The sequence below is a fragment of the Narcine bancroftii genome, chromosome 7 (genome assembly GCF_036971445.1).
Source record: "Narcine bancroftii isolate sNarBan1 chromosome 7, sNarBan1.hap1, whole genome shotgun sequence".
In the NCBI taxonomy this organism is placed as follows: Eukaryota; Metazoa; Chordata; class Chondrichthyes; order Torpediniformes; family Narcinidae; genus Narcine; species Narcine bancroftii.
The window spans coordinates 39,417,655-39,440,559 of record NC_091475.1 but is presented as its reverse complement, the minus strand read 5'-3'; the positions used below and the strand labels follow the sequence as shown (position 1 = coordinate 39,440,559).

General features: G+C 38.6%; 1 protein-coding gene across 1 annotated transcript in view; it reads right to left on the bottom strand.

Moving 5' to 3' along the window:
• The window catches only part of kpna3 (karyopherin alpha 3 (importin alpha 4)), an 89,752-nt gene that overhangs the window by 39,242 nt on the left and 27,605 nt on the right, over positions 1–22,905 (bottom strand). The window contains exons 3-5 of the mRNA XM_069889712.1: positions 15,256–15,345; positions 12,327–12,356; positions 10,561–10,613 (exon numbers count right to left, since the gene is read on the bottom strand). Of these exons, the coding sequence (XP_069745813.1) occupies positions 10,561–10,613; positions 12,327–12,356; positions 15,256–15,345 (173 nt within the window). The remainder of the gene's footprint in view (positions 1–10,560; positions 10,614–12,326; positions 12,357–15,255; positions 15,346–22,905) is intronic.

The following is a 22,905-nucleotide window of genomic DNA, read 5'->3' as shown; positions in this document are numbered from 1 at the left end:
AAAGAACCACACAGTCTAAAGTGAATTGAACTAACTGACTTTAATAGAATTCTCACATGCGTTTAAATCCCTTGGAATGCAATGATGCTTACAACTCCTGGTTCCTTTATGACATCATCACCAAACTGTGGGCTTCCCTGCTCTCACCGCCAGATCTGTTGCAGACTTGCCTGTGACTCCATGAGTCAGTTCGCCTGTTGCATGGGCAAGCTTCCACAGAATATACATTTCACATTACTTGGTAGGTACTCAAAGCCAAGAGAATAACTTCAGAAACCATCTCTGCAGAGACAAGCCCTAGTCACAGCTTCTAAATACAGTTACAAGTATTATTATAAATTGGACTTCCATTCTAAATTATTACATAGATTATTAGATGTTAACTGTAAAATATGACCACAAATTATAACTGTACAGGTACATGATCTTTTATCCGGAATCCTTGGTGTGTTCCGAATTTCGGATTTTTCCAGATTTCGGAAAGCCCACCTGAATTATGCTGCCAAGTTGCCCGGCCACCTCCCCCAAGCACCGGCCACTTGGCCACCTCCCCCCCAAGCGCCGGTCCCTCAGCCGCCTCCCCCCCAAGCGCCGGTCCCTCAGCCGCCTCCCCCAAGCGCCGCTGCCTGGCTGCATCTCTCCTTACTTACCAGATTTTGGAGCTTTCCGGATTTTATATGTCCGGATAAAGGATCATGTACTGTAAATCCACAAAGTTGGACATTTACTAGGAATTGCAACAGAAATGGCATTAGCTTTTTATGATTATGTTTAATTTTAGGTAGTAGAAAATTAAACATTAATAGTCGAACACCTTAGTTTTAGAAGCAAATGAATAGTTGATTAAAATGCTGGAAAAACTTATACCAGAAATTTTTGTTTTTAAAAAAGTGAAAAACTTCAAGTATCTGGAGACAATTTCATCAAGAGGATGCAATGCCTAAAGGACTATGGCTTTTAACAGTAATTCATGGATAATTCCATTCTTCAAAGCCATACCAATCCAGATTGAGTTGATGTCTCATTAGAGAAATGAATAAAGTCTGTTCCATATTTTCTGAATTATGTGGTCTGCCATGCTTCATCAATATACATTGAGAATTATGAAAGAAAGCACGTTGAATGATGCCCTTGAGGGTAAGGCCCAGTGAGTACAATTTAGTATTGGTAGTATACAAAATTAATACTTGGCAATAGTAATCCTGAAATAGGATGGAATCAGAGAAAATAATGTTTCTCAGCCAAGTTAACCCTTTTCAAAATTTGCAACTAAAATGAAAACAATGAAAGCAAGAGGTGAAGGGAACACCTACAAAAGAGGCATCACGATTACAGTACTTAAAAAAAACTTGAAAGATTTAAAAAAAGGCTAGTATAATGAAATCTAGTTCTACACCACACAAGCAACTATTTCCTTTTTGTTTGGTCACGATGATGTGTAAATGTGGGAGACACAAAAGGGGAAATGGATGCTGAAATTTGCTGCATGGCAAGAAAACCGGACAGGTACAACAGGAATGGCCTTGCAAAAGGTGTAACTACATAAACCAAAACAGAAACAATTTAACATGGGCTACTAAAATTGGGAGAACATTTTAAGCTGCATTTTAATTTGGTGTAAAAAGTCATGGATAAAAAACTAATGGAAAGATTTCATGGGAGAAGCATGGTTAGAAGCACAATGATTCTGTGGTATTATGGAATAAAATGTATATAAAAAAGGTAGAATGTGGGAGTTTAGGCCACACTTCTCAAACAGACAGAAATATTTCACAAGACATCGCATTTGAAATACAAGAGCTATGTCTAAGCATCGACCTCATGTCTGCCAGTATCTTTACAGAAACTATGAAGAGTTCCTATCAAGACTTCACAAGTAGGTGTTAATTGGACTGATGTTGTAGAAATAAAATGGACTATTGTCTTTAAAGGAACAGATGTCCAGGCTCAGAAACTGATGCCAGCTTAGTCTACTGTTCTAAGAGGGGCCATGTGGTTCGGGGAAGAGAGAGAGAGGCTATTTCATGTCAGACCTCTGTTTGGAGGCCAGCTAACTTAACTTTCAGACAGCAGCCCTAAAATACTGTACATTCAGGTCAGGTGGCAGAGCACAGCACTCCAATGAATTTCCTTCCCTGAGAAGGGTTGGAATCGGCCCCTCGGAGCCAGCCACAGCACATTCAGAAAGGTATGTCTTTAGCCGCAAGGGCTAAGAACCTCTGCCTTTAACAGACTGGTGATTTCCCTGCTTCAAAGTGCCGGGAGAGAGAGATTTTACAGCAGGAGTTGGTGTTGGAAACTACAAGTTTTGGAGATGTTGCAAAACCCCATTTGAAGACAGGTTTTGAGTTCTGAGTTCAGCCTATTCTAAACCCTTGTAGTCAATTACAACAGAATGTGGCTGGTTAATGTGTTTCTCCTGAAATAGGGGAAAAAATAACTTTTTGTTAACCTGGAAGAAGAGGTCATCTTTTGGAAAAACACATGAGGTGGCAAGTTTCTTCGGCAAGACTTGTTGTTCCCAACGAACAACAAGTATCTCTCTGAAACCAACAAGAAACTTCTTGAGCAGTAACAATTTAAGTTAAAGCACCAGAGTCTGACGAAAATCACAAATGTTAAATTCTGTGCACAGTATGGAAATTTGCCTGATATCAGTGAACTTGGAGAAGTGAAATGTGAATGACTGGACAGTGAAACAAAAAAGTTTCCTGAACACATACACATTACATTCATATGCGCTTAGAATTAGTAGGGTGTTAAGTTAATAGTAATAAAGTTAGATATTGATCCTATTATGTATGAAGAAAGTTAAAAATGTTTTTGTTTAAGTAACCATTGTCTTGGTGAATTTCTATTGCTGGTTTTTGGAGTCCTCTGGGCTCATAACAGTGGTAATAGGCCTTCTCAAATCTATTACAATGTTTAAGATTACAGCAAAATGGAATTCAATAGAAAATATCAAAAAGTAACTAAGGCCTCAACCCAACACTCCGATTCTTCCAGCTAACAGGTATGAAGAACTCAGAGGGGGCAGACATGCCCATATGCTCCAAGTAGCATAAATGAAATAGTGATATTCAATTTAATATTGATATATCTTTACCAAAACATTCTGTATTAATTTCCACGAACAAATCAGAAAGGTTTGATAACCTTGCCACTTCCTAATATTAGGATCATGCAGAAAAAGTGTTGGGGAGGAGTCACGTGATGGAGTAATGGCCAGTAGGGTAAAACCAGCCCTCTCCAGAAAAGTTCAATAAATATAAAATATAAGAAATAAAAGATAAATTTGCAGACAAGAGAAAGAAGATGGCACCGAAGAAGGAAAAAGTAAAAACAATGGGAAAAAAAGAAGACACCAGAAAAGAAAGGAGAAGGCCTTACCTGCACGAAGGAACAGGGAGCCGTGGTGGCGAACAGCGTCCGATCTCCGAGGTTGGTATCGGCCATGCAGAGTCGCAACCCCCCACCAGTGGACTGCAAAAAATGGCTCTCTGAGCCAAACAAATGTGTGCAACTGCGCATGCACGAGGAGTCTAAGGTAAAGGAAAACACCGACAGAAGGGGGGCTCAGCCGAGGAGTGGGCAACCACGGCGCGACCAGCTGAGGGACGCCCGACACCAGGGCTCTCAGCTGGAAGATGAGGAAAGCAGCAGGAGAGGGAGTGAAGTATCAGGTGAGAAAGAAAGTCGACGGGATGAACGGCAAGAGGAGCAGCAGCAGGAGGCTCTCAAATGAGTAGCTCAGAAGGAGAGGACCAACAGCAAGAAGAGACCTGACAAATGGAGACAAGCAACTCATCAGAAAAATCAGAAGAGACACAGATACAAAGAAGAAGACACAAACACAGATACAGTCACAGAAGAAGAGGAAGAAGACCACCAAGATTTTCACAGAGAAATAGAAGGTAAAACAAATGGACAGAATATAGATAAAGCTTTTTTTGAAGAACAAATGAGAGCATTAAAAGAATGGTTGTCATTAGAATTTAGTACAATTAAAAGAAAAATGAAAAGAACAGAAGATAAAATGCAAAGATTAGAACTAGTCATGACAGAAATAGGGAAAAGAGTAGAAAATGTGGAAGAACGAGAAACGGCTGTAGAAATGGAAGTAAACGACTTAAGAGGAAAATTGGAATAAAGTGATAAAAAAAATTAAAGAGACACAAGAGTTGTTAGCTCAGAAAATTGATATGTTGGAAAATTATAGTAGGAGAAACAACATAAAAATAGTGGGCCTAAAGGAAGATGAAGAAGGCACGGATATGAAGGAATTTATAAAAAAATGGATCCCAAAGGTCCTGGGAACGACAGAAATGCAGGAAGATATGGAAATAGAAAGGGCACACAGAACACGAGCTCCGAAACCACAGATTCATCAAAAACCAAGATCCATTTTAGTAAAATTTTTGAGATATATGACAAGAGAAAATATACTGGAGCGGGCAAGGAATAAAATTAGAGAAGACAATAAACCATTGGAATACAAGGGTCAAAAAATATTTTTTTACCCAGACATAAGTTTTGAACTCTTAAAGAAGAGAAAGGAGTTTAATACAGCAAAATTGATTAAATGGAAAAAAGGTAATAAATTCAAGTTAAGACATCCAGCTGTGCTTAAAATATTTATCCCCAGGGATAAATAGTTCTCGGATCCGGGGGAAGCACAAGAATTTGCAGAACGCTTGCAGGACAGAAGGAGAGTTGAAGAGATGTAATAAAAATGAAGTATGGCGATAAAGTATATATAAAGATGTAAAAACAATGTATATGTAAAGAACTAAAGAAGGGAAAGAGAAGGGAAGGAAGGAAAGAAGGGGGAAAAAGGAAGAACTTTGTTATATATGTGTTTTGGGGGGCTTGGAGGAGAAAGAATAACCGTCACTGCGAAATCAGTTGACACTTGCGAGTGGGTTCGCAATCCAAATGGAGAGGAGAGTTGTGGTTGCCCGGCAAGGGATAAGGGGCAACTCCGGGGGGGGAGGGGGGGGTGGTGGAGTATTTGGGGGTTAATGGAATATTGGATGTGGGAGTTGTTGAAGTATTTTATGTTTTAAATGTGTTGTCATACATTGAGTTTAAAAAGGGAAAACTGAGAAATGAAAATTGGGATGGTGGTGGTGAGGAAGCGGAAATAAAGTGTAAACAAGATATGAGATGGCACGTTGAACTATATGACGATAAAATTTAATGGAATACATAACCAAATTAAAATGAAGCGGCTATTAAATTTACTGAAAAAAGAAAAAAATACATATAAAATTTGTGCAGGAAACGCATCTAACTAAAGTGGAACATAAATTAAAGAGAGACTGGGTAGGACACGTAGCATCAGCATCATATAATTCAAAAGCTAGAGGTGTAGCTATATTAATTAATAAAAATGTACCAATCAAAATAGAGGAGGAAATAATAGATCCAGCAGGGAGGTATGTAATGATAAAGTGTCAGATATATTCAGAATTTTGGAATTTGCTCAATATATATGCACCTAATGAGAAGGATCAAAAGTTTATGCAGGATGTTTTTTTGAAGATTGTAAATACACAAGGAAATATATTGATAGGAGGGGATTTTAACCCTAATTTGGATCCGATGTTGGATAAAAATAGACAAAAGACAAGTAAAAAGAATAAAGTGGCCAAATTTATGGTTAAATCGATGCAGGAAATGAAACTTATGGATATATGGAGGAGGCAGCACCCAAGAGAGAAGTAATAGTCATATTATTCAAGTAGGCATAAAACATACTCAAGGATTGATATGTTTTTGTTGTTGGCCCATACTCAAGGGAGAGTTATGAATATAAATCTAGATTACTACCTGATCATTCACCCCTGTTATTAGCAATAGAACTAGAGCATATCCCACGAAGAACATATAGATGGAGGTTAAACTCCATGCTACTTAAAAGGCAGGATTTAGAGAGTTTATTGAACGCCAAATTAAAGCATATTTTGAAATAAATATGGAATCAGTAAAAGACAAATTTATATTATGGGACGCAATGAAAGCCTTCATTAGAGGGCAGATAGATAATAAGTTATGTAACTAAGATGAAAAAGGACTACAATCGGATAATAGAGCAGTTGGAAAGGGAGATAGTAAGTTCAGAAAAGGAACTAGTAAAAAGGAATGATATAACGAAAAGGAGAGAATTGGCGGACAAAAAAAAAACCGAAACATTACAAACGTATAAGGTGGAGAAGAACATAATGAAAATAAAGCAAAAGTATTATGAGCTAGGAGAAAAAACACATAAACACTTAAAACAGAACAAGCTAAAAGAACTGTATTGGCATCAAGGAAAAAGGACAAACAAATTACATATAACCCAAGAGAGAATAATGAGAACTTTAAGGAATTTTATGAACAATTATACCAAACTGAGAATGAGGGGAAAGATGATAAAGTAGAAGAGTTTTTAGCGAAAATTGAACTGCTGAAATTGCAAGAAGAGGAGCAAAACAAACTGATAAAACCATTTGAAATAGAGGAAGTACAGGGTATATTAAAAAAGCTGCCGAACAATAAAACGCCTGGAGAGGACAGATTCCCAATAATATTCTATAAAACATTTAAAGAGTTATTAATTTCTCCTCTCCTGGAAGTAATGAACCTGATAGAAGAAACACAAAACTTGCCAGATTTATGTAAGACAGCAATAATTACAGTAATACCAAAGACAGGGAAGGATCCACTAACACCAGCATCATATAGACCAATATCTCTACTTAATTCAGATTAGAAGATAATAGCAAAATTATTAGCAAACAGATTGGCTGATTGTGTACCAAAAATAGTAAAACAAGATCAAACTGGATTTATTAAGAAAAGACAAACAGCGGATAATGTCTGTAAACTTATTAATCTAATTCATGCAGTTCAAGGAAATAAGAAGCCAACAGTGGCTGTTGCTTTAGACACAGAAAAAGCCTTTGACAGAGTAGAATGGAATTATTTATTTAAAGTATTACAGAGGTTCAATCTACCAGAAAAATATATAATTGGATTAAAGCATTATAAAATGGACCATTGGCAAAGATAACAGTGAAGGATATGTATCAAACGAATTTAAATTGAGTAGGACAACTAGACAGGGATGTCCATTATCCCCCTCATTGTTTGCTTTAGCAGTAGAACCATTGGTAGAACTGATAAGAACAGAAAATAAAAGAGATAAAAATAAAGGAGAAGGAGTATAAAATCAGTTTATTTGCAGGTGACATCATAGTATACTTAACAAAATCAGAAATATCAATAAAAGAATTATGTAAGAAATTGAAGGAGTATGGAGAAATATCAGGGTACAAGATCAACGCAAATAAAAGTGAAGAGTAACGCGGATTATACAGAATTTAAAAAAGAATCACCATTCATGGCAAACACAAGCAATCCGATTCCTAGGTATTAGGATAGATAATAACTTAAGCCACCTGTACAAACTAAATTATCAGCCTCTAATAAATAAATTGCAGGAAGACTTAGAACATTGGAAAAAATTACCATTAACATTGATAGGGAGGGTAAATTGCATTAAAATGAATGTCTTTCCAAGGATACAATACTTAGTTCAATCGTTGCCAATTCCCTTAACAGAGAAATTCTTTAATGAACTAAAGAGAATAATAAGAAAATTCTTGGGGAAAGGGGGGAAAAAAATCGAGGATAGCGTTAGATAAATTAACAGAGAGGTACAACCAAGGAGATTTGCAGTTACCAGACTTTAAAAATTATTATAGAGCAGCACAATTAAGCTATTTATCAGATTTTTACCAGACAAGGTAAAAACCAGACTGGACTAAGATAGAACTAGATAAAATAGGGGAGAAGGTACCGGAACATATACTTTATAAGTGTGATGAAAAGCTGGTGCAATATAAAAACCTCACCAGTTTTGCATCATTTACTTAATATATGGAAAAAGATCCACTTAGAAAGGAAAAAAACAAATTACAAAATACCAAAATTGTTATTAACACAAAACCCACTAATCCCTTTTACAATAGATAACCTTTCCTTTAGAGAATGAGAGAGAAAAGGAATCAAAAGAATAGAAAATTGTTTTTTTGGGAAATAATTTATTAACATTTGAACAGTTGAAGTACAAATATGGAATAACTCATGGTACAATGTTTGCTTATCATCAACTGAAATCTTATTTAAAGGATAAATTGGGAAACAGACTGAGATTACCAGAAGGAAGCAGCTTTGAATATGTGATTACAGACACAATGATAATTAAAAGATTTATAATGAACATGTACATTAAGCTGCAAGATAAGGAAAAGGATGAAATAAGCTATAAACCTAAAAAAAAGTGGGAAAAGGATTTGAACATAAAAATAAAAAATGAAACATGGGAAAAGTTACATTCTGGAACTATGAAGAATACAATAAACACAAGGTTACGCATGATAAGTATAATTGGTTACACAGGTTATATATCACACCACAAAAGTTAAAAGAATGGGATCAAACATTATCAGATAGATGTTTTCGCTGTAAGATGGAAATGGGAACAACAGTACATGCAATTTGGGCATGTGAGAAAGCGAAAATATTTTGGGAAGATCTAAATCAGATATTAAATAAAATCACAAAAAATAACATACCAAAAAATCCAGAAATCTTTCTTCTAAGTAATATAAGAAGTAAGGAATTAGGCCTCAAATTGGATAAAGCCCAAAAAAGATTTATTATGATAGCCTTAGCTGTAGAAAAGAAAATGTATAATGTCAACTTGGAAAATGGAAGAGAGCCTGAGAATACATCATGGAAACGAATAAATGTATTCCATTGGAAAAAATAGCATATAATTTTTAAAATAAAGTCACATTATTTGAACAAATTTGGGAACTGTACATGGAACATAACAGAGAGGGCTTGCCTCGGACCTCCACCCACTAAAATGATAAGAAGACAAAACGACTTGATCCAGTGTAGATGACACATTTTTCTTGTTTATTTTTCATTGTGTGATGATATTGTTTAATGGTTTTATTGTATTGTATATGTTGAATATTTATTGGTTTTGGAGGGGAGTGGGAAGGGGGAGGGAGGGTAGGGGGGGAAAAAAGGGAGAAAATGCCACTGTGTATATTTAATGAGAAACGTTTTTATATATTTTGGTTGATATGGTTCACAGTGTGAAAAATAAAAAAATTAATAATAAAAAAATGCAGAAAAAGTGTTTTAATCTTTACATGATTTAAAGATATGACTTGCATTTGACATTAAATATATGATGTTGCTAAATCAAGATGTGTTCATACAACATATAAGACAACCTCCCACCCACCCTCCTGAATACACAAGATTGGTTGGAATCTTGAAACTTCAGTTCACCCTGATATTATATCAACCCTGTCAAAAAGATGCTGCTTTAGCACCATTAAACAAAATAAGCACAGGTTTAGGGTACCAAGGAAAGGGGGAACCACCATTTTTTTCCAGTGCCAGATTTACCATGGCACAGCTGAACTAGGGCTCCACAAAAAGGGGGGTCCCAGCAATAAATGAAAATAATATACAGAATACATACATACATTTATATCACACACACACACACACACACACACACACACACACACACACACACACACACACACACACACACACACACACACACACACACAGTACTAGTTATATTTAATATAGTTGTGGGGTCTGTCCTGGAAGAAAACTGAAATTTTAATCTATTATTTCACATTCAGCACTTAATGTCTTGTCAGTTAGACAATGCAAGGGTCAAGGGAGAACCACTGTTCGGCTATGCTTAGGGGATCAGTTGGCCTTAATCCAGCTCTGGTCAAAACATTAACATTCAGGGCTCTACTGCCTAAACCTAACTTGTTATCCATATGCTCACTAATGTACATAGGTTCCTGGCCCCTAAATGATTCATCTACAATCATTATTGTGTGTTTTAATTTTAGGTTTTTTTTTAAAAGGCCTTGCTCTTCGTCCATCATAGTAACCAGTTCCAACCCTGAGCTTGCATATGGAGATCAGCAGAGCTCCAACTCCATCCTCTTGTGCAGACATAATGCCAGGTCTAATGCACTGGAATTCTTAGTTTTCTCCCATTCCCCCCATTTTGAAATCTGATGCCTAAGCACAAATTCACACCTCCTAATATTTCCACTTATGTTTCTTTATCTACTTTCATATGTTTAAATTTTTGTAAAGTGTCTGGACCTTTTTATTTCACATTAAAAGCAATAGAAATTCAAGTTGGTTTTTTTTAAATGAAATTAAAACACAAGCAGAAGGAGAAACTAGTTTCCATATACCAGCAAAATGCTGCTGAAGACCATGAATCACAGGTTATGTTTGCTGTCATGCATAACAAGCAGATATTAAAATCTATGATTTACTTATTTGCCATTAAATGCCCATGCATGTAGGAATGTATTCAATCATCATCCCAAAGTACAAAATGCTTACTGATTCAAATCATTATTAAAGTGACAAAGTAATGGTTCAATAAAGTACTGAACTCATATGTGCGTACATACAGACTCACAAAAATTCAGCAAACCAACTCACCTTGCAGCTTGCACAGCACTCAGCTGAATAACTGGATTTTCATTTGTTGCATTCTGAAAGTTAAGAGAATAAAAAGTTAACTCTCAGGGTAATTAAAAATAACAGCCGTCTGTTGATGGTTCTACAATTCCACTTCTTTTTAGAAATAACCAAAAGAGTACCCCAAAAAGTTTCTGAATTTCTTTGCTTCACAAAATTGTAATGCCCTATATTAGGGGTGGCACAGCGCCAGTGATCGGGACCAGGATTCCAATCCCACACTATCTATAAGGAGTTTGTACGTTCTCCCCATGTCTGCGTGGGTTTTGGTTTCCTCTCACTGTATGAAATGCACTTGGGGTGTTGGTTAATTGGGTGTAATTAAGCAGCACAGACTTGTGGGCCAAAATAGCCCATTACCACGCTGTTTGTTTGTTTTTAAAAATATAAATTTTATATAAGATATGAACACTGAGCTAAATATCATTTTGAATTCAGAATGTGACATCAGAGAGGCAGTAATCATAACTGGCTTGAATTTTAGGGAATGTTCTTGAAGTGATTTTACACAGAATAAATTACTTCAAACTCAATAAACTTGAAGATTAAAGGCTGACAAAGTGAAAAAAAGGCAACAGTGACTACCGAAAAAGGTAGTGACTATAAATTGCTCTGCTTATTGCTTTATGATACAAAGTAAGAACTCTTTATAATGTTGTTCGATGGGAATAGCTGTAACATACAAGGTTTGCACTATTTTGTTGCACACACATATTGAAATGACAGTGAGATCAAATAAATGCAACATACAAATCACTGCACTGCATTATTTACATTATCAAAGCATAGTCGTACTGAAACGTTTCAAATAATTTTGTTCTGATTAGTCTTTCACTACACACAATTTACACAAGCAAGATATATGGTGTTAAAGCAAGGAGCTGAGGAAAAGGACCAGCTATGGTCTTATTAAATGGTAAAACACGTGAACTTAATGATCTACTCTGGCTTCTAGATTTTATGTTTGTTTAAAATCTATTATTTTGTTTTATTTCAAAGAACAAGCAAAAATAGTGCATTTTTTATATAATATAAAATACAGATTGAACCTCTTTAATCCGGCGACGTCGGGATCTGGCCATTGCAGGACCACAGAAAATGCCAGAAAACAGAAATTGACCCCTAAGGGAACCTCCTATGTAAACATATCAAAGATAGAACAAAGCTTAAAACAGGAATACTATGGGACGGCACAGTTAGCATAGCGGATAGTGCGATGCCTTTATAGCACCAGCGATCGGGACGTTAGTACAAACTCTTTACAGATAGCGCGAGACTCGAACCCAAGTCCCATCACTGGTGCTGTAAAGAGTGAATCCTTAGAACAAACTCCTCACAGTCAGCACAGGACTTGAAGCCCAGTCCCAATTGCGGCAGATTCAACCTTTACAGCGCAACTATCTGGACTGGGGTTCAAGTCCCGCGCTGTCTATAAGGAGTTTGAACCAAAGGCAACAGATTTAAAACGTGCCAGACCACAGATAATAGAGGTTCAACTTGTATAGCCTACTCTTTCTTTTCTTTGGCTTGGCTTCGCGGACGAAAATTTATGGAGGGGTATGTCCATGTCTGCTGCAGGCTTGTTGGTGACTGACAAGTCCGATGCGGGACAGGCAGGCACGGTTGCAGCGGTTGCAAGGGAAAATTGGTGCTAAATAGAAATAAACTGCAATTTTCTTCTAAAATAACATAATTCCTTTTATTTCCACATTCAAAAGTTTCCTTACCTGAAGAATGGCATCTAACGTTATATTTTGCTGGAAAGAAAATTCGAACTAAAATTAGATAACATGTTTTTGGAAACATAATTTTAAGTACTATAAAACAGTGCTTCAAATCTCAGAATTCAGAGTTTCCCACATCTTCAAACATTTTCCCCTCCAGATTTATCAGCTGCTAATGTACCATAGCATATATTTCATCTATTAACATATGAAATACCAATTATATTTAACATAGTTTGAAACTGCCCATTCACCCATGCTTAAAATCCACAAAAGAGTGTGATGCTCACCTTTTCAATGAAGAACTTTAAATGGTAGCCAATCCCATCATTTCCCAGTTTATAATCAAATAACTATTTCAGCCAGAGAAACACAAAAACTGTTCACTCAAAATTCCAGCATCTGCAAAGAGGGGCTGGAGAATCTTAGAGGGTCAACCAGTATCCAGGGAGAGAAACCAGTCAAAGTTTTGGGTCTTGACTTTTTATCAAGACTGTTTCAGCTATCATGTTTGAAAGAAAATACCAGAATAATTTTAAAAACCCTGCAAGGTATAAATTGGAAATAAAAACAGAAGGTTCTGAAAGTACTCAGCAGATCAAACACATCTGGAAAAACAAGGATGATGACAATGGCCTTGCAGGATACAAACCATAAGAATTGGGATGACTAATTTTACAATCAACTTATCTTTCAATTTAGAGAAACCTAAAAGGGCCAGTGGTAAATAGCACACATAATTCATGACATTAATGTCATACATATCATTAAGTGTTAACATACACCATTTAAATAGAGGCTGTCACTATTGACTCAAATCAAACTATGTACGATGCCTGTAGCTATAGAAAGATAATACAAGATGGTTTAATTCAAATACATGTCTGGAAATATTGTGCTAAGTAAAAGGACAAATTAATTCTAGTCTATTGAACAATCTCCTTGCACCTATCTCAAAATGTACACATTAAGAATGAGGAGAATTGCCATTTGCTTCAGATAATGTACCCTTATTAAGAGGGTAAGTTTAACAATTCGAGAGCACCAGTAATAACATTAGTTATTTTAAATTGCAAGTTAGGCACCAAAGATTTAATCCTAACACAATGCATGCCATTTTCACTCTTGTTAAATCATTTATAGTAGTGTGCTGGAAGGCGATTCCATCATCCTGGTCTCCAGAGAAGCCCAACCACACAAGAGACATCACACTATCATCATTAGGAGACAAAAAATAGCTAAGAATAAATGCTGAATGATAGAGAAACTGAATAAATAACCTGTTATCAGAATAGAGTCAGACAAAGCTTTAAAGACTTCCTTCTATTTTGTCTTAATTTACTCTGCAAACAATGCCAGTTATCATATGTAATTTATCTTAATTAATGTAATAAATTAATATCAGAAGCCTCATCAGACCATGCTGAGTTTGTTAGGGAGAGTTGTTGGTAGCTGCTGAGAGCAAGAGGAGCTGCTTTGGCAGAGGACACCAGTGCAAACAGGGAGAGCCCGACAACAGGGGAGTGGACCGGAGCTATGGGACTAGGACTGGAGTGATGCTCATGCCTGATTCCTATAAATTATTTTTTACTTAACTTTAACATTAATAGGGAAATCGTTTAAAATTTAAGTGTTACCATTGTTACAATTATCTTATTGTTATCTGTGGGTTTTTTTCTATGGATCTCACTTGGTCCCTTAACACTAGCTCCATAGCCAAGAAAGCCCAGCAGTGCCTCTACTTCCTGCAAAGGCTGAGGAAAGTCCATCTCCCACCCTCCATCCGCACTATATTCTACAGAGGATGCATTGAGAGCACCCTGTGCAACTGGATCATCACCTGGTTTGGAAGCTGAATCACCTCGGACCACAAGACCCTGCAGAGGATAGTGAAGTCAGTGGAAAAGATCATTGGGAGCTCTCTTCCTACCATGAAGGACATCGACAACACGTGATGCAGGCGAAAGGCAATAAACATTGTGAAAGACTTCACACATCCCTTATGTAAACTGTTGACTCTTCTGCAATCTGGTAGGAGGTGACGTAGCACTCAGGCCCTTGTGTCCAGATTGGGCAAGTTTTTTTTCCCCCAAGCCATCAGACTCATGAATACCCAGAACATATGTGGATAGCCTGTACCGTGAACTTTTACTCTATATGTCTTAATATTTTAATATTTCAATGTGTTTAACTTCTATTCTAACTTAAATATGCTCAGTGGTCCTAGAGAAATGCCACCTTGTCTTTACCGTGCAAGCATGGTATGATCGAGAAATAAAGGTAGCTTGACTTGAGGGATCCAAAATGGCACCAGAACATGACAACATTTTCTGACCTTCACATGGCACACTAAACTAAGTTTTTCACTGCATGTCTGTACATATAACAATACTGTTCAAATGAATTCATCTATTCAATTCATCAAAAACCTTGATAAATAAAAGCCCAAGATAAACAAAATACATTTGATCAATCTAAATGCTTATTTCTTAAATAATAAAGGATGCTCTCATTTTCATCCACCCAAAATCTATTTTGGGGGAGGGTTTGAATTTTATGCCAAAATACTGCATTTGTTAACTTAAACTTGTCAGATGTAAAAGATAATAAAAAATTTGTCAGCTCATCTATGACTGTTGAAAAATATTTTTCAAAATCCAAAAGCAGCATAATTTTTAATAATTGATACTGGTGCATAAAGTCAGATCCCCAGATCTTTTAACCAACCTGGCTGGATCTTGCTCACAAAGAGATGACTAATTTAAAGTTTCCAAGGATTTTTCAAAAGGTTTACTGTAAAATAATTCATTGGAAGACCATAAACTTTGTGTTAATCTGATTTGAATAGCTATTTATAAAAATAGTCTTTATATTCACAAAGATACAGAGTTGAAATTATATCTTAAATATGAAAATCAAGAGTACCACTTACGGCTTTAAAATCTCCATCCAAATCAGAGTCTTCTAAACTTTCCTCCTGTGGCACATTTCTTTTCTTGAGTAGATGTTCATCTCTCTTGTTCTTTAAATAATAAAAAAAACTTGAAAGGGGATGTGCACAAATTACTTTTACTCATTTTTTAATTTCATACTGAGCAACAAAAAGGCAATTTATAACAGTTCAACATACTTCGACAGAGATGAAATTAGAATCAAGCTAAAAATACTTCCAACCACCAGTTTTATTCTGGGCAACAAAAAATAGCTAGAAATAAGTGGAATTCAATGGATTTCTAAAACAGTGAGTTGAGACACAATGTCTTCTTCTTTGGCTTGGCTTCGCAGATGAAGATTAATGGAGGGGTAATGTCCACGTCAGCTGCAGGCTCGTTTGTGGCTGACAAGTCCGAAGTGGGACAGGCTGACACGGTTGCAGCGGTTGCAGGGGAAAATTGGTGGGTTGGGGTTGGGTGTTGGGTTTTTCCTTCTTTGTCTTTTGTCAGTGAGGTGGGCTCTGCGGTCTTCTTCAAAGGAGGTTGCTGCCCGCCGAACTGTGAGGTGCCAAGATGCACGGTTTGAGGCCATATCAGCCCACTGGCGGTGGTCAATGGGGCAGGCACCAAGAGATTTCTTTAGGCAGTCCTTATACCTCTTCTTTGGTGCACCTCTGTCTCGGTGGCCAGTGGAGAGCTCGCCATATAACATGATCTTGGGAAGGCGATGGTCCTCCATTCTGGAGACGTGACCTACCCAGCGCAGTTGGATCTTCAGCAGCGCGGATTCGATGCTGTCGGCCTCTGCCATCTCGAGTACTTCGATGTTGGTGATGAACTCGCTCCAATGAATGTTGAGGATGGAGCGGAGACAACGCTGGTGGAAGCGAGGGGGAGGCGGCGGCACCGGCCTCGGTAGAGTGAGGCAGGCGGAGGCCCCGGTCCGGGCAGAAGCGAGAAACAATGTAATTAATTGTAATACAACATAATGTGCTAGAAGCATTCAAAGTGTCTCCATCCAAAATATTAACCTTCATTTAACGTGCTGAGTTTTTCCACTATTTTGTGCTCTTTATTTCTGATATTCTTCAGCAACAGTTTTCCTCATTTATTGATCCTCAAATGGATGTCTTGCAACAGACACAATCCCAAAATTTTACATTTAATGACTTTAAAAGTGCTATTGATTAATTTGATTATCACCAACATCCAGATATGTGGCATTCCATTTTATGCCAAGCAAGAAGCAATCTTTTCAAAACAAGAGTAAATTCAATTTGCACTGTACTTTCTATTTGCCTGCCAAAACATTTTCTTTCAAACTAACGGCCACTCTATCTTATAGTAATCATTAAACCTCAGCAAAAAAAAACCAAAAACCAAACCAGGTAGCATAGCTGGTCCAGCTTGATTAAAAATTTTCCTTATCCCTAAAGAAAATATAGAAATATTGGCTTCTTGCCTGTGATAATAGGTTTTTACCATTGACAAAATAACTCAAACATCTGCAATACACAATACAGCTGGAGACACTCAGCATGTCACACAGTATCTATAGGAAGTAAAGGGTAAACAACATATTGGTCCTGAGCCCTTCTTCAAGGTATGAGCAAATAGCAGGAGGCACCTGAATTAAAAAGGTGGGGGAGGGGAAGTGGAGAGGAATGAGAAAGGGGAATGGGAGAATTAATGACAAGATAACAGGTAAGAGTCAGAGGTGGATAGAGGTGGGAAGGTAGAAGAGAAAAATGTTGAGAAGAAATCTAGATGGAGAGGGAAGGGGACAGAGAGTTGGAGGAAAGGAGACAGGGATAGGGAAAGACTAAAGTAAGGTGTTTAGTGGAAACTGGAGAGTCCACAGACGGAATATTAGGTGGTGTTCTCCAATTTGCAGAGCACAAGGCCAGGAGTAGACATGTCGATGGGAGAAGAGTGTTTGGAATTAAAATGGTTGGCCACTGGGATATCTGTTATTGCTGTAGAACAAAGGTGCTCAATGAAACAATCTCCCGGTCTGAGTTCAGTCTCTCCAATACAGTGGAGGCACAACAGGAGCACTGAATGCAGCTGACCCCTGCAGATTCACAAGTGAAGTGTTGGTTCACTTGGAAGAACTTTTTGGGGTCCTGAATGGTGGTGAGGGAGGAGATATCGGAAGGGATGAGTGGTCGAAGGAGCCCTGGAGGGCAAGAAGCCGAGAAGGGATGATGCATCAGGTACCATAAATTTGAAGATATGTTAGATGCAGAAGCTGATAAGATGGTGAGGATAAGAGCAATCCGGTTCTTGTTGCTTGTTGGGGCAAAGCGGACCATGGTAGATATGTGGGAAATAGTGGAGATGCAGGTAAGGGCTGAGATTATGGCAATTGAGGAGAAATCATTTGAGGAGAATATTTCAGATGTTCTGGAATAGAAGACCTCATGCTGAGAGCAGATGATGTGGAGTCGGAAGAATTGAGAGAAAGGAATAGAAACCTTACAGGAGGCACAATATGAATCAGGATTTATTGTGATGAACAAGTCATGAAATTCGGTGATATGCAGCGGCATCATAGAGCAAACATTCATATTATAACCATCTTACACCATTACTATAAAAAAGTAAAAATATAGGCAGTGTTTATGGTTCATTAATTATTCAGGAATCTGAAGGCAGCTGACCTCGTGCCATTGAGTCCTCATATTTAGGCTCCTATACATTTTCCCCCCGAGAGTAGCAGAATGAAGAGGGCACGGCCTGGGGGTCCTTGAGGATAGAGGCTGCTTTTTTAAGGCATCGCTTCATGTAGATATCCTCGATGGAGTGAAGTCTAGCACCTGTGATGTCGTAGGCCAAGTTAACAACCCGCTGGAGTTTATTCTTGTCCAGAGAGTTGGCGCCTCCGCACCAGGCAGTGATGCAACCAGCCAGAATGCTCTTCACAGTACACATATAGAAGTTTACGAGTCTTCGGTGACATGCCAAATCTCCTCAGACACCTCACAAAGTATAGCCACTGCCAAGCCTTCTTTGTGATTTCATCAATGTCGAGACTCCAGGGCAGATCCTCGGAGATGTTGTGCTAGGACACCCCTAAACAGAGTGACTCCACCATTACCAGAAGTGGGTGATACCGATTCTCAGAACTTGAGTCATCAATCAACTAATCCAGTCACATGTGTAAGATGGCTCACGAGAGTTCCCTAGGGACCAAGAGCATTGTAAATACTATAAATAGTTCTCTAATTATAAATAAAAGAATTAGTTCTTTGGATTTGGGAAAACACTGGTATCTGTCGTTTCTCTCTGGGTCTAACGAGGTGCAAGCTTGTATTTTCACACGATGTGTGCATTGCACAAACATTCGGCACATTTACAACATTTTGGCGACGAGGTGACAATGTCGGTCACAATGGAACAGCAGCAGGCTGTCCTCAAGCAAAAGCAAAAATGCAAGCAAGGCTAAATTGACCAACTGGCAATGAAAATGTCCGTTAGGACTCTGGCTGTTGTAGAAGGTGAGCCTGAGGTGAATTCAAATTCAGCAAACATATTAACAAGCTCCATCATGGAGTTCTCATTTGACCCAGAGTCAAGCACATTTGAAACTTGGTTCAAAAAGTATGAAGACTTATTTGCAGTCGACTTTGCCAAGTTCAATGATGCATGGAAAATTAGGCTGTTGTTGTGGAAGTTAGGCACTCGAGAACATGAGCATTACACAAACTTCATTCCGCCAAAACTTCCCCGTGAGGTCAGCTTCAAAGAAACACTTAATCTGTTGGCAGAGATATTCGGTGAGCAAACATCACTGTTAAACATTCGGTATCAGTGCCTCAAAATGACTTTTAAAAAAAACCCCAAAGATTTTGTGACACATGCGGGTATGGTGAATCGACAATGCAAGCATTTTAAACTCCCTACGCTGACTGAAGGCCAGTTTAAGTCTCTAGTCTTTGAGGCGGGAATGCAGTCACACCAAGATGCCGACCTCAGAATGCATTTGCTAGCGAAGATTGAGCAGGAGTCAGATAGGACTCTTCAAAAATCTGAAACATGACAGCAAAATGGTGGAAGAGGCACACCCATCTTCAAGAGGTTGTGTCCAGACAGTCAAGTCAGCTGACCCTGCTCGACAAAACAAAAGTGTGACCACCACAGCCAAACCACCCAGTACCTGTTGGAACTCCAATGAGTGGCACTACGCTCATGACTGCCCGTACAGACATAAAGGTTGCAGTAAATCCAAGTGCCTGGGGCATAAAGCAGAATGCTGTAGAGCTGGAAGTTGGAAAACACCCTGATGTTCAGTTCACCCTCAAAAGTGAAACCTATCACAGTGACTTTCAAGGTGGCTAATGCCAAATGCAGGAAATATGTGCAAGCACACATTAACAGCATCCCAGCGAGGCTTCAAATTGATACAGGGTTTGACATTACCATAGTATCAAAGGAAACATGGAAATTTACTAGTCAGCCAGAGGTGACTCCAACCGAAAACACAGGACAGAACTATTCTGGGGGGGATCCTGGAGTTGTTAGGTTCAGTTGACTGTTATGTCAGCTTAAACGGTACAGAGGAAAATGGAACATTTTATCTGGTAAAAGTCCTAACCTCAATCTCATGGGTCTTGACTGGATCGAAAGGTTGAACCTTCTGAACCAGCCACTCAATGATATTTGCTACAAGTGGCACATACCCCACAAGTGGAAAAAACCTCACAAAAGTTGCTGGTACGGCTAAAGCAACACCATGCAATGGTATTTTCCAAAGGCCTTGGACTGTGCACGAAAACAAAGACGAAACTCTGACTTCTACCAAACATGAAACCAACTTTCAAGCCTAATCAACCTGTCCAATACACAGCACTGCAAGAAGTGGAGCAAGAATTTAAATGGCTACAACATGAAGGAGTAACTGAACAGGTCAAGAACTCCTCATGGCCTGCACCTATCGTGGTGGTGGGATAAAAATAAAATCGAATGCCTCCATACATCTGTGTGCTGATTTCTCAACTGGTCTGAATGCAGGATTGGACAGTCATCAATACCCACTGCCATTGCCTGATGACCTCTGAATGGTGGCAAATGTTTTAAGATCAACTTTGTTGAGGTTTATCTACACATGGAGGTCGATGACGAATCCAAGGAATTGCCTACCATCAACGCACTGTGGACTGTTCAGATACATGTCTACCATTCAGAGTGAAGACTGCTCCAACTATTTTTCCACAGATCATAGATACAATTCTGAACGATATTCCAGAAGTTGCAGTGTATCTAGATAACACCCTGGTAATGGAAGCACACATTCGAGAATTGTTTGATCGTCTTGATTGCACTTTGTCCCGCATCAAAGACTACTGTTCTCGAGTGAGTCCAGAAAAATGTACATTTTTTATGAAGTCAATGAAATATCTTGGTTTCATCAATGACGAACATGGACAATGGCCAGGTCCACAAAACACTGATGTTATCAAGCACATGTCTGCACCACAGATGCGCCCACACTACGTTCATTCCTGGGTCTTATCAGTTACTACAGTTCATTTCTGCCAGAGATGCATAAACTCCATGATCCACTCAACAAGCTCCTTACCATGGGTAGCAAATAGAAATAAACATCAAAATGTCAAGAATCGTTCAATCAAGTTAAGTCGATGCTAAACATGAACCTTCTTTTGACACACTATGACCCGAACTTGGAGATTGTCATAGCTTCGGATGCATCATGGTCTGGAGAGGTGCAATCATTTCTCACATATTCCCAGATGGGAATCAAAAGGCCAAAGCATACACAGCACACTCTAAAAGCAGCAGAGTATAACTATGGACAAATTAAATAGGAAGCCCTAGCAATCGGTTTTGCGGTGAAGAAATTCCATAAAATTCTCTATGGACAGCAATTCACTTTTCTGACAGATCACAAGCCGCTCCTAGCAGTATTTGGTTCAAAGAAGGAATTCCAATTTACATGGCAAACTGTCTGCAAAGATTGGCAACTATGCTACTTGGTTATGACTTCAAAATTAAATACCTGCCGATCACAAGTATCGGGCAACCTGATCCATTGTCACAACTCATTAGCGAGCAGGAAACACAGCCGGAAGATAATCTTGTCACAGAACTCTCTGTAGAGACAGGCCAACCATGTATTCAAAGATGTTATTAACTCACTGCCGGTCACAGCAGAAAGAGTCAGACAAGCAACAAGCGAAGACGACCTCCTACAAGAGATAATGTGTTATCATCGTTCAGGGTGACCAAAAACTTATCCACAAATGGAAGCCATTCTTCAAAAGAATCACTGGTAATCACTATTCAGAGTCTTTTGTCTGCAGAAAGGATTGTGATTCCATAACCTCTGCAATCTACAATTCTCAAAAAGCTTCATAGTGGACATTCTGGAACAAATCGAGGGAAAGCACGCACGAAGCTATGTTCATTGGCCTCTGATGGATGACCAAATTGAACAACTGACAGTCATATATCCAATATGCCTCAGCTGCAAAATTCTCTGTTAAGACAAATCTACATTTCTGTCCTCAACCAAGCAGGCCATGGAATAGTCTTTATATTGCTTATGCAGGACCAATTAATGGGGAGTACTACCTAATCATACTGGATGCATATTCCAATTGGCCTGCGATCATCAAAAGTAGCCCAATCAACTGCATCGGCTATAATCATGGAACTCCAGTCTATATTCAATCGCTTTGGTTCTCCTGTAATATTAGTTTCACTGCAGCCGGCTTCGATTCTTTTTTGCAAACAATACAGCATCACACATATTCACTCACCTCCATATCATCCTCAGTCCAATGATCAAGCAGAAAGTTTTGTGGATAAGTTCAAATGACCTCTGAACAAGGCAGGGGTGAGCGGGGAGGGTCCAATGGAGGAGATCCTGCAGACATTCTTGTTAAATTACAGGATCACTCCAAACCCACGAATTCCAGGTGGCACTTCACCTGCTGAAAACCTCTTTGGTAGGAAAATATGAACACCATATGATGACATATTTCCACAAAAGTCCAGAAATTGGACCAAGAGATTATGAGATGGAACAACAGTACAATCATTGGCATGGAGTAACAGAGAAAGGTTGAGCAGCCTGGGGCTTTTTTCTCTGGAGCGTAGAAGATTGAGGGGGGATTTGATGGAGGTGTTCAAGATTTTAAAAGGGACAGAGAGAGTCAACGTGGATAGGCTTTTTTAATTAAGAGTGGGGGATATTCAAACCAGAGGCCATGGTTTGAGATTGCAGGGGGAAAATTATGAGGGGAAATTTCTTCACGTAAAGGGTGGTTGGGATGTGGAATAAGCTTCCAGCAGAGGTGGTTGAAGCAAGGAGGTTATTTACATTTAAGGAAAGACTGGATAATTACATGGAGGGGAGAGGATTGGAGGGGTATGGACCAGGTGATGGTCAGTGGGATGAGAAGAGTTGGGATTTGTTCCGGCATGGACTCGTAGGGCCAAATTGGCCTGTTCTGTGCTGTATATGGTGATATGGATCCAAAGTAAGCACATTTCATGATGGTTAACATCTGTTGATGTGAATTTACAAAGATAAATAAGATCTATGGCAGCTGGGGAGAATTCCAAGAAAAATTGGAGATGTTCTCTACCACGTACAAGTTGGACCAGACGTGCCAACCAGTTGC